Below are 12,007 nucleotides of genomic sequence, written 5' to 3' on the forward strand. Positions count from 1 at the left end.
TGCGCTTCTTCAGTGAGGCGGTCATTTGGGCTCAAACAGAGATAGTGAAATACTGACTGTGGATGAATTTGTGTCCTCGGAGTCGCCACCTTCCTTCCTGTAGACGAGTTGCCCAGGTTCTTGGCCCCCTTCCCTTTCTCTGTTTTGCACCGCAGTGGCCTGCTGGCAGAGGCTCCTGTGCAGTCGTGTGCGTGCTTGGTTCAGAGACGCGTGGTCCTCTTGCTCCTTTTGGAGATTTCCAGTCAGGGGTCCCAGGTTGAGACTGAGAACTGAGCTTGTCTTGCCCAAAGTTCTGAGATTACTAGTGACAGACTCTCCCGTGGGTAGCGATGGGCAGTGGCCCTGGCCACCCCATCATGTCAGGGTGGGGTTATTGGACAGTGAACGCAGCATTCCTAAGGACTCACAGAACATCCTCACAAGTATATACTTTGTGTTTTCACTGTTCTTTCCATTCGATATGCTCCAGGTTAGTCTACTACGTTTCTTTATTTTTCACAGGAGTTGGGTGGGTTTTCTTTTTTGTTTTTTTCTTCCTTTTCTAGGCTTGGCTGTTGGAAAAAGATCCACCCACTGAAGTGAATGATTGTTAAGAGTGCCAAGCCTCAGTCTGTCCTGTGTCTCTCTTGACCTCACCAGGCAAACTCAAGGGGATGTGTGAATATAATGTGGATTCTTGCAGCTGGTGTTTGTGTCTGGTCTTCTGTGTTCTCCTCTCTCTCCCTGTCCTTCCTTCCCTCCTCCTCCCCCTCTCCCCCCACCTCTGACACACACACACACACACGCACACGCACGCACATTGTCTTGGAGTTTATATTTTGGTGACTCCATCGTTATCTAATGCAAAACACAGTGGTCCTGCCTCTTTCCTAACTTTTCTTGGATTCCGTGAGTGTTAACCCTTTGGGTTCAGCTTCCTACACTTCAGGGCCTGCAGTTGTGCATTCCATGTGGTGCTGGATGGCTCCTTTCAGGCTCTGTAGTCAAGTTGTGACCCCACCAGGGGACTCCTGGTTTTGTTGGTCAGGGCTGGGAGCTGTGGGAAGCAAGAGAGGTCTTTTAAGTCCCCGAAGCCTGAGCCAGTCCAGTTCTTAAAGTGAGGGGCCGTCCTCTGACTCGCCAGTGTATCGTGGCCCCAGGGATGGCATGCTGTCTTCTGCGGGGTCCGGGATCCCCTCTCTGGCTGGTGGAAAGCATGAAGCCCTCTTCCATGCCCTCTAGAAGGGGCAGCAAAGATCACAGAAGTGCGCTTGAGCAGTCCTAGCAGTTTGCACCATATCCAGGTAACCTCAGAGGCAGATTTGGGATTGCTTCCCAGCATGCGTTTCCCACCCCTCCTTTAAGCTAAATTCTTTAATTGCAGGTGAGGATATACTTTTGATCTCCTGCCAGGTCTATTTAACTGACAGACACCCTGACTTATGTGTCCAGGGGGGAAAGAATGCTGCTCCTAGCCGCCTTTAAAAGCTCATTAATCTCTGAGTTTATTTTCCATCTTCCTGCCCCAGCCCCAATTTTTCAACCATAGATGACCAGTATGTCACGTAAGCAACCCAGAGGTTCGGGAGTGCTGGGAGGAAGCTTTGATTCTGAGGTTCGGGCAAAGCATATGGTTTTACCGCCTGCAGTAGGGGATCATGCTCTGAGGTCCACGTGGATGGGGGCAGGGAGGCCTGAGCAGGAGCCTCCCGCCCTGGGGGAGTTGCCCCACTAAGGCATGAGGCACAGGTGTGGTCGTCCCACGCAGGGGCTAGTGGTGCCCTCTGCTGGCAGATGCAGGGAGTGTGACTGGGGCTCCCTGGCTTGCTGCGGGGTCATCTCCAGAATCCCAGGCTTCTGCTATGAGAGAGGTCTTTTGTAGCCTGAATCAGGAGCTGCCTTGGACAGCATGAAGGCGCTGGAGCTTGAGAGTTGTTGTGTGTCATGACCTTGTGTGTAGTCTTCACAGTTTAACAGCCACCCTGGCCCCTGTGACCTATGCACCCATTCTAGGAGTCAGACTAGTGTGTTGGGCACTGATGAGTTTCTAGCTGCATGGCCACTTTTACCCCTAGGATTCTGTGGGTGTGGGTGTGTGTGTGTGCACACGCGCGTGTATCTGTGTCATTTCCCACTGAAACCCAGCTGACTGTGGCCCGATTTCCGGTGGGGTGGGGTTGGGGGGCAACCACACTAGATGGTGACATTGCTGCCCTCCCTTTCGTCAGGGTCCTGTCCTTCAACAACCTGACACGGCTGGACGAGGAGAGCCTGGCCGAGCTGAGCAGCCTGAGCGTCCTGCGTCTCAGCCACAATTCCATCAGCCACATTGCGGAGGATGCCTTCAAGGGACTCAGGAGCCTGCGAGTCTTGTACGTCTCCCACTACTGACAGGATAAAGGGGTCCCCAGTGGGGAGAGCAGAATAGAGCAAACCATCTGCTTTGTTGAACTCCATTTGCGTTGGCTTCGAGTCAGAATTGGATCCAAAGCTGGCTTGCTCTATGTGCAGAATCTCAAACTTTTATGTAATCAACTGAAAAAGAACTGGTTAAGCAGAAAAATCTCTCATTCCCCCAGGATGGGGCCTAGAGAGGGATGGCAGCTCCTAAAAAGTAGTTCTCAAGCAGTGATGCCCACGTTGTGCTGGACAGGATGCTGGCTCCTAGTGTTGGAAAAAGCTTCCCCACGCTGAGCGCCTGGTGCAGCCTCCAGTTCGGCAGCCGTGGGTCAGTCTTTCCCATCTTGAGTCTTCAGCTGCAACTTCCATTTTTAAGTCCTGAATATTTTTTCTCTAAACCATGGGAATACTGCAGTGCATCTCTTGTCCTAGCATTTGAACTTCTTCAGCATAACCTGTACCAAGATGCGTCCTTTCCAAAAGCAGCACTTAGGGAATCCTGTGTCTCTCTTTGTACCTCGTCGGGGGTCAGTTAACAAAGTGGAGGTGCTAATGCCGCTTCCCTTGAAGTCCCTAATTAGATGGGGTTGGCAAAAGTGGCTGCAGGATGCTTTTCTGAGGCTTGTATAAAACTTTTCCATGGTTGGCTTCATAGAACTTCCAAGCAGCTATCAGCATAAAACCCCCAGAGAGGGGCATGTGGGTTTCAGAGGACAGTGGTGGCGGGTTCTAGGGTCTCCTTCTCAGGCGTAATCCACTGCACCGAGAGGGGTGTGTTCCAGTGTGACAGGGAGGGAGGCCTTTGCACTTGCACCTGGCAGAGCCGGCTTTAATGTGGAACCATTGCCAGGGAGTGTGAAAGAGGCCGGAGCCAAGCTGTTCAGGCCAGGTCAGCCTGTGAGCCCATACAAGGCCCAAATAACAAGGCTGGGAACATTCAGACTGAGCGGGCCAGAAAGGAGAGAAAAACTTTGGCAGACAGGGCTAGGAGCAGGGAGACAGGCACACAAAGCCATAGTCCCGGGTCCCTGGTCCCTGGTTTTTTCAGTATGCAGATGATAGGAAGGAACCCACTGAGAGGAGAAGTCCCTTCCAGCAGCAGAATCTCCACTATTTGACCTTCCTGCTGTAACAAGAAAGGTCACCGCCAGCATTTCACTCTTCAGTCAGAGCTGCCCTCTCTGCTGGCAGCATTGATTCCTGCTGCAGCTTCTCACGGGAGACAAGAGTTCACTTTCTCTCCCTGGCCTGTGTCTGCAAGGGCTCCAGGGGGGGAAAGTTGAAGAACCAAGAACCTTGTGGAAAGTTGGAGAGGGCAGGATGGGGGCCTGGTCGCCAGGTGTGATGTCTCCCCTGGGCACTGTGACCTGCTCCTGGAAGCTGGGAAGCCATTGAGTCATCGGCCATGGGATTTGCATTGTTGGAGGGGCCTGGGCTGAGTTGGCCTCATCCCTCTGATCCTGGCGAGTGGGTCACAAGTCTGACTCAGCACCCAGATGTCCTCCCTGGCTCAGAGTCATCGCCCTGCAGGCCTTGGGAGGATATGGGCTCCGGGCTCCAGACCCACTGACTGGCACGGAGGCGCCCACGGGCGGGCCCTGTGCCGGGTCTCTTTCTTGCACGTGCTTTCTGCAGTTTCTCGGTCACGTCCAGAAAAGGGACTCTGGTTGGTATGAGAGCAGACGGGAGCCTTAAGGAACCTTTTGGGTTGATTCTCAGTGCCGGGGCCAGATGTCCGCTCTCTTGGGGCAGAATACAGACTGGGCTGTCTGCACCACCTCCCTTCCCTTGAGCGAGGCCTCCGCAGACAGGGAGGCAGGTGGAGCCCAGGGATGTTTCTTGTCTAAGGCGTGTGTCATCTTGGTTGGAAGGCTGAGAAACAGGGCTTCCCTCCCAGGGCCACGCGTCTCTTCACCCTACGTCCCAGCTGTGCTTCCAGGGTGCATGCACCCAGGGGACTTCAGCTTCCGAGCAGCAGGCTGGGTGAGAGTTTGCTTTCCCTTCATGTCCCGACTGCTCAGTGAGCTGCTTTCTGTCCTCTCCCCAGGGATCTGGACCATAACGAGATTTCGGGCACAATAGAGGACACGAGCGGCGCCTTCTCAGGGCTCGACAGCCTCAGCAAGCTGTGAGTATCCGTGGCACAGAGCTCCGCCGGTGAATGCACGGGAAGACACTTCGGTGGGAGATGTTTCTGTGGTGCCCCCCGCGCCTCTCTGCTCTGGGCCCAGGCGGAAGAGAGCTGGCTTTTGTTTGGGGCAGAGCTCCTTTTGTTTGGGGAGAAGAGTTTGAACAAGAGAGTGGGGGACACCCCACTCCTCGCTGGCCAGGGGTCTTGTTGCTGGCCTGGGTGTTGGGTTCTTGGGGGCTGGCAACCCGGCGTTTGGTGGCTGGTGGAGCTTCTCTTGAGCTTCACTCACAACTCACATGAAAACTGCTGAATTTGCTGTTGCTCTTTGTACAAAGGAGTCTTGCCCTGTTACTCGGTTTCTCAAAGTTGTGTAAAGGTCAGTAAGGTGTGAGGGTGGTGGGGCTCCTGTCAGTACTTTCGTCTTTAACCGTCATCTCAAATGGAACGTCATTTCCAAGGGTCGTAGTAGCAGCTATTTTGAATGTATGGTTTGGGGTCTTTCTCTTTTTTTTCCTAGCTCCTAGATTTTGCCAGTTAATCTGCCAAGCACCTGTGTGTGTTGTACCTAATGATCTCATGAGGGCAGGCTCTGTTAGGCAACCTCTTTATTAGTTGAGGAAAGAGAAGTGAGGGGATTTTGCCCAAAACTACACAGCTGGCAAGTGGCAGGCTCAGGATTTGCTCGTTTGGCTCCCAAGCCCACGTTCCCTCCCCCTTGGCCCACTCTGTTTTCTCTGTGTCACCAGCACTTTCTGCAGATGCCACCCAAGGACCATGCAGGAAGGGGACGAGAGTAATTATTACTGTTTACTAGCAGCTTGGAGGGAAGATTGGAGGAGGGCAAGACAGAGAGGACGGCCGCCACTCGATTCCCCCAGTCCGTCCCCAGTGACGGGGAGCTCAGCAGAGTGCAAGTGTCAAGTAAATATTTGGAAAGCCCTAGTGGAGCTCGAGGATAGAGAAGAGCCTGTGGTAGGGAGAGTCTTTTTATATAGTAGATGCTTCCGATTTGTTTTGAAAAGCGTGGCTTTTTGCACCTTTTGTATACGAGGGTCCTGCTTAGGAATAAGCTCTGTTGGCTGTCTGAAGAAGGTATTTCTTCTTGAGCATCCTGTACTCCAGCAGCATGTCGGAGATGCTTGTCAGTGATTCTTGTCCTTATTGTCCCTAAAACAATGCTGATTTTCCCCAGCCTTTAACGCATACGTGGCCCCTTTTTATCCCATACGGGGCAAACCTGGGAAGAGCCAGAAGTACCAAGTGGGATGGGGCAGAGGCCTTCTTAGCAAGAAGAGCTCCAGGCCTGGGATGTGGCTGCTGAGATGTTCAGCACTGGGGTGGCCACTCAGCATAAGCCTCCCTGACCTCGGCCATAACTGATTGAAGGGTGAGGGTGGCGAGAGTGGGCAGCACTGCCAGGTTCCTCGTGGGGCGTGTCCGTCCGGAGGAACCTGGAGCCGTTTCCTGGGTGTCATGGCTTCCAGGAGGCTCTGTCTCACTACAGAAGGCCCGTGAGGTGTGCCTGGCCCTGGGTCGCCTGGGCTTCCGGTGCTGCATGAGTCCGCCACTGCCTTCCTGAGTGCCTACCCTCTGTGCCCTGGTGCTTTCTCCTTTGTCCCCCTGCTGGACTAGGCTCAGCACTTCCACCTGAGCCCCAAGAGGTCAGCCCAAGCCCCTGCTTTCCTCACTCACATAATGTTTGTAGTGGGCTCCACACTGAGTTGGTCCTGAGACTCCTGGGAACTTGTTAAAATCTAAGCCTCACCCCACCCAGCCACTGAGTCAGCATCTTGGGGCTGGAGACTCTGTGTATGTTTGAAAAAGGGTGAGAGAGAAAGACATGCATCCAAGTGGGGAAGCTGGGACAATAAATAAACAAGAATTCCTTAATATGATTAAATATGTGCAATCACTTATTTAAGTGTGATGCTATCATGGTTATGTGGCAAAAGAAAAAAACGAATCATTTTCTTCTTGGATAAAGAAAATGGTATGATGCCTATGATTTGGATTCCATAAACTCCTGCTGGGTTTGAGAACGGGCAGTGGCTAGAGGTAGAGATGAGGTGAGATTGGCACGACTGGAGGAGGGTTGGCACTGTGTGACGGGCACTTGGGGTTCAGGATACTACTGCGTCTACCTAGCATGGTGTGTGCAAATTTCCACATTGAAAGGAAACCGGAGAAGTAAATGCTTCTCATGTGATCCTGGTACACAGGGCTATGTAAAAACTGCTGTGTCTGGCATATCACAGGTGTTGAGTCAATGTTTGTTGAATGAAGGGAGGGACAGAGGAAGAACCCAGTGCCTCTTTGGTCCCCTCCCCACCCGCCTACTCAGAACATTCCAGGAAAGCTCTGTGCTGTGGCCCTGGCTGAGAGAAGTGACCACAGACAGCACTGTGTTGCTCCATGGGAGTGGCCCAGTGCCGGCCTGTTAGGATCCACTGAGAAGTGGGGTGCGTGTTAGCACAGAGAAGAGCCGCCCCTCTAGAGCAGCTGATCCATCCTGTGGGGAGTGCAGCCAGTGCCTGAGTCCCTTCACTTGGTGTGGGTTTGTTTTTGGAGAGCTCAAGGAGCTCGTGTTCAGGGTCTGCCCTAGGATGGGAAGGTAGAGACCCCTGCCTTCGCTGAGTTACTCAAGGACCTTGGGTCCTTCCCACCATGCAAGAGGTCAGAACTAAATTAAAATGTTTTCCAAGAAAGGGAGATGTGAGCAGCAGAGCCATAAACGGCCTCTCTGTGAATTTGGGGTGGATGCTGACCTGCCCTTAATTTTTCCAGCTTATGCACACAGCTGTGTTGGAGAGTTCCTCACACTGGAGCTTCCCAGCAGGGTGAGAATGTTCCTAGACCCCAGCACATGCCTTTCTTCCTAGCTTGTCTGGGATTCTTTTGTAGACCCACTCCAGGGCCTGTTTCCAAATGGTTGTGCGGTTCCCGGGCTGGGGCCTGCACAGTGGCACAGAGTCAGTGTGCAGGAGGGAAGGGAGAATTTCTGGATCCCAAATTACAGGCAGAGAGGAGCAGTTAGTGATCTGGGTATGCGACTTCCTGCCCAGTGGTTCCAGCTGGCTCCATGGCATTCCTCGGAGGGAGGGGCCGAGTCCCACACAGGGCACATGGGAAGGGGCATGTTTGGGAGATCTTGCAGAGCTGATGTGAGCGCAGCCTCCATCCCTGCCTGTGTGGGGGCCGGGCCTGCAGTGGAACTCATTGTGTGTAGGGGTGGGAAGCGGGGGCTGGTGCACATGTCACGGCTACTCCCAAGGACGTGAGTACAAGGACCCACCTGAGCACTGCCCCCAGTACCTGCCACTTGATTTGGCAAGCGCTAACCAGGCCTTTGGAGCAGTTGGCTGGGTTGGCCAGGAGATGGATGCGAGGTTTGACAGGTGACTCCCGCAGGTCGCTTTCTGTTCCAGGTTGGTGCTGGGGAGGTCAGGCCAGGTGTCCCTTCTGAAAGGGAGCCCGGCTGTGGTACAGAAATAGTGTCCTCCCAGCCCATAATCCCGCCTCTCCTTTCTCCTCGCAGCAGCCTTTTGTTAGCGCCATCCCAGTCTGCTGGCTGCAGCTCCCCGTCCCAGCCCCATATGTCTGCTGGGGGAAGGTAAGGACCCTGCCTAATCCACCAACAAGATGATTAGCCCCTGCATAATAGAGAATTTGAGAATTTGTTTTATTGCTATTGTCACCATTAAAAATAACAGCCTGCCCTCATTGTAAAACAGGTCAATGTGACTAATATTTAATGGATGAAATAAAGCGCAGCTTTTTCCTGGATCTCGTTTACAGGAGATTTCACTAAACAGTTCAATGCGTTTTTACTGGGACCTGGGGCACACAGTGCCTGGGCGGGGATATCTGAGTAAGTGTAGAAGTTGGCAGTGCTCTCTGAAGCGCTCGGGGTGCAGTGCCCCGTGAGCTGTTGTTACTTGCTGGCGAGTTTTGTGGTTAAAGAGCCTAAGTTAGCATGGCCATCAGCTTTTCTGTGTGTTTGGTTTATTTGTTTTAAAATAAAAGTTTCAGACTGAGAGAGGTGTGGAAACGCTTTCAGAATGCGATTGTTTTCACATTCATGCAGACAGCCTGAAAGAAAGAAAACGCAGAGGGTCTCTGGCCCATTTGCCCCTTCACCGTCCGGAGGCAGGAAACAGAGCTGGCTTTGTCTGAGGGCTGAGCTCGCAGTTAGTGCTGGGGTCAACCTGAATGGTGGCCCCCAGGGAGGGAGTCTGTTTCTGATGAAACGGAGGGTCAGGCAGCCCCTGTGGAGTGGCTGCCCTGGAAGCTGGCCACACGGACTGGTGGTGCCTCCCTCTGGCTTTGCTGTGAGCCTGTGTTTCCAGGAGGCAGCCTCCTGGTACCTGCCCAAGCGGTTCCCAGGAGGCCTGTTGCAGTCAGGAAGAAGCAGTGGCCCGTGTGGTGGGCAGGTCCCAGGCTCCCTGCCATCTTTGGTTTGCTTCAGGGCTTATATTTCCTTTCTTTTCCTCCTTTCAGGAAGGGGCTGGGGCTTCTTGTTTTCCCTTATGGGTCCCAGTCTTAATGCAGGCTGAAGGTGGAGCTGGCTTCTAGTCCGGTCTCTTCCCCGATGCTAGGTGAAATCCTGGACCAAGAGTCCCCTTCCCAGTAGGGGGCTGGGCCAGATGGGCTTTCTCCAGGGGCTTCCTCTCCTGCCCACCTGCACTCCATTGCCTTGGACAGACCTGTTGACACAGAGAATCCCCAGGAGTTGGCTCCCAGCAATCGGTATTCTTAGCAAGCCTGTTAGATCCTGATGTACCTTAAGATTGACAAGTCCACGAAGCTGATGGTCAGCACTGCCTTTGGTTGTTCCCTGATAGTCTCCTGTGCCATCTGGATTAGAGGGAATGCCTTTGGTGGGTTCTCATCAGAGAACATGATAACGGGGAGGGGAAAACTCGATTCTCTTCATTCCCAGTGTCCACCCTAGGGGCTCCCCTGCAGAGAGACAAGCTTCCCTTTAGATCACACAGTGTGGTGGAGGAGGCACTCATTTCTTCCATGTGTTCTGCAGGGGCGCAGACTTTGGTTTCTGGGAAAACTCTTAACAGTTACTGCTAAGGCTGGGATCAGAGTTGCCTGGAGGCAGGAACCCCTTCTTATGGGCAGGCAGTCCAGGAGGGGGACAGGCACTAGCGATAACATTGGAGGTTGGCCCACTGACGTCATATAACGTCTGGGGTCTGGCTTAAGAGCCAAAGCACTGGGGCATCTGCTGCAGGCCCTGAGGGGTCCCTCTCATAGGCAAGGACACAGCTCACCATGGCTGTGTGCTGGCTGCCAGGACATCTCAGGTGCAGAGAGCTGTGGAGCCAGCTTGATGGATGCCTATTTTCCTGTCCTCTTCTTGCCTCTTTTGGGAAACTTTATTCCCAGAATGCACTTTTCAGAAGTGGGTGGCAGTTTGGGGGTTTTTGTTTGTGACAACATCCCGCTATGTTGCCCAGGCTGGAGTGCAGTGGCGCAATCATGGCTCACTGCAGCCTCCACCTCCTGGGCTCAAGCAATTCTCCCACCTCAGCCTTCTAAGTAGCTGCGACTACTGGTGCGTGTCTCCACGCCCGGATAATTTTTTAGTTTTTGTAGAGACAAGGTCGCCTTAGTTGTCCAGGTCTCAAACTCCTGGACTCAAGTGATCCTCCTGCCTCAACCTCCCAAAGTGCTGGGATTACAGGTGTGAGCCACCATGCCCAGTCATGGGCAGCAGTTTTAATTCCGAAGATTTTTCTTTCCTTTTTTGACTCAGCTTCCTCTCACTGAAACCATAATCAGTCTCATCTCTCCATCACTAAACTTCACCACCCAAGGGTTGGTGGTCCTTGGAGAGAGACTGGGCCAGACAAGGTGATTTCTGCCTAACACTGAGAGGGGCCTTTTTTAGGCCAGACGGCACATGCAATTCCAGCCTGTCACCACTATTAAATTCTAATAAAGATAAAAGTATTTCATTTCAGAAAGGGGAAGGCCTGCGTGCCTCAAACCCGTAATCTCAGCGCAGGTCAGCCTTCCACCTGCCCCTCACTGGACAGACTTATCAGGTAGCACTACCTTAATTGTGTGTTTTCTTTCTCTTTCTCTCAACCCTTCCTGTTTCTCCTCCCCCGGCCTTAATTTCTGGATGTTTGGAAACTACAGGACTCTGTTTGGAAACAAGATCAAGTCTGTGGCTAAAAGAGCATTCTCGGGGCTGGAAGGCCTGGAGCACCTGTGAGTATCTCACCAGCCCTGCCCTGAGGCACAGGCCTGCCAAATGCGGCTGCCGGGGAGTTCTGCTAGCAATTTAATTGCATCTTTGTAAACCGAGAAACAGGCTATTTGGAAACACCAGCTGCTTCCTTCTCATTATAAGTCAGCTTCAACTTTGGCCTTTATGTTGTCTATGCCAGGAACAGTTACAGAACATAGGGCCAGTGGATGTGCTCCCAGTTAATTCAGTTGGTATTTGGATAAATACCCTCCCCGCTCCTGCTGCACAGCCTAACCCCTGCACCGGCTCCTTCATGGACCCCTGGCCTCATTGCCTCTTCCACCAAGGCGCTTCCTCCTGGCCAAGCCTGTTGCCTCCATTAAAGCAGCTTAATGCAGAGTAGGTGCTGGGCTGAACCAGTTTTGTGTGGTTGCTTCTGAGACCCTGGGAGGAAGGGGACAGAGCCACCCGAGACAGTCATGCCGTTGCCATCTGGGGAGGATGCATCATGTATGTGATTCTTAGTTTATTTCCTCTTTGAATCAAGTTTGACTCTAACTCTGTTGGGAAAGGTTTTGCCTTGCTGAGCAGGCCTCAGCCCAGCTTTGATGGTGCCCTAAGGCTGGCTTGGCTCCTGAGTCATTCCTTGGGCTTGTGTTGCGATTTGGGAAACAGCAGCCACCTATAGTAGTTAGGATACAGGTCTGGCTAGTCCCTGTGGGTCATCTGTGAAACCAGGACTGTCCTGAAAACCCCTCAGGTGTACCTAGGGTTTCTTTGCGTAAGTATGTATGTTCTGTTTCAGGAACCTTGGAGGGAATGCTATCAGATCTGTCCAGTTTGATGCCTTTGTGAAGATGAAGAATCTTAAAGAGCTGTAAGTATCTGGATTCCCTGGGTCTGATTAATGGGAGTGGAGACTTTCAGAGTAAGAAACTTCTGCAATTGCATTATGGTCACGTGTTAAAAGGCCACATGGTACATATTTTGGACTTTGTGGGCCACAGAGTCTCTGTCATGACTACGTGATTGTGTCACTGCAGCAGAAAGCAGCCATAGACAATACATAAGCAGGTGGGTGTGGCTGTGTGCCCATAAAGTCACATTGACTGACAGAAGCAGGCAGTCGGGCCGCAGGCTGAAGCTTGCTAACCACTATTCTAGGCAATGTGAAATATACTCTCCTCTATAAAGTGGATAATCACCCCTTTAATTATGTCAGGGCCGAGTTTTCATCTTTTGGGCTTGCTTACAATAAAGGCCTGTGTTGAGAGGGGCTACTTCAGAGC

The 12,007-nt window shown here is 52.6% G+C and overlaps 1 protein-coding gene across 2 annotated transcripts in view; it reads left to right on the forward strand.

Moving 5' to 3' along the window:
- Window positions 1–12,007, forward strand: part of LRIG1 (leucine rich repeats and immunoglobulin like domains 1) — a 121,958-nt gene that overhangs the window by 91,313 nt on the left and 18,638 nt on the right. Inside the window, exons 8-11 of one of the 2 annotated variants that reach the window (XM_024244385.3) lie at window positions 2,208–2,351; window positions 4,427–4,507; window positions 10,667–10,738; window positions 11,524–11,595. In XM_024244385.3, the coding sequence (XP_024100153.2) occupies window positions 2,208–2,351; window positions 4,427–4,507; window positions 10,667–10,738; window positions 11,524–11,595 (369 nt within the window). Of the gene's footprint in view, window positions 1–2,207; window positions 2,352–2,407; window positions 3,953–4,426; window positions 4,508–10,666; window positions 10,739–11,523; window positions 11,596–12,007 lie in introns of those variants that run through there. The other variant, XM_054551904.2, reaches the window with a different exon arrangement.

The sequence above is a fragment of the Pongo abelii genome, chromosome 2 (genome assembly GCF_028885655.2).
Source record: "Pongo abelii isolate AG06213 chromosome 2, NHGRI_mPonAbe1-v2.0_pri, whole genome shotgun sequence".
In the NCBI taxonomy this organism is placed as follows: domain Eukaryota; kingdom Metazoa; phylum Chordata; class Mammalia; order Primates; family Hominidae; genus Pongo; species Pongo abelii.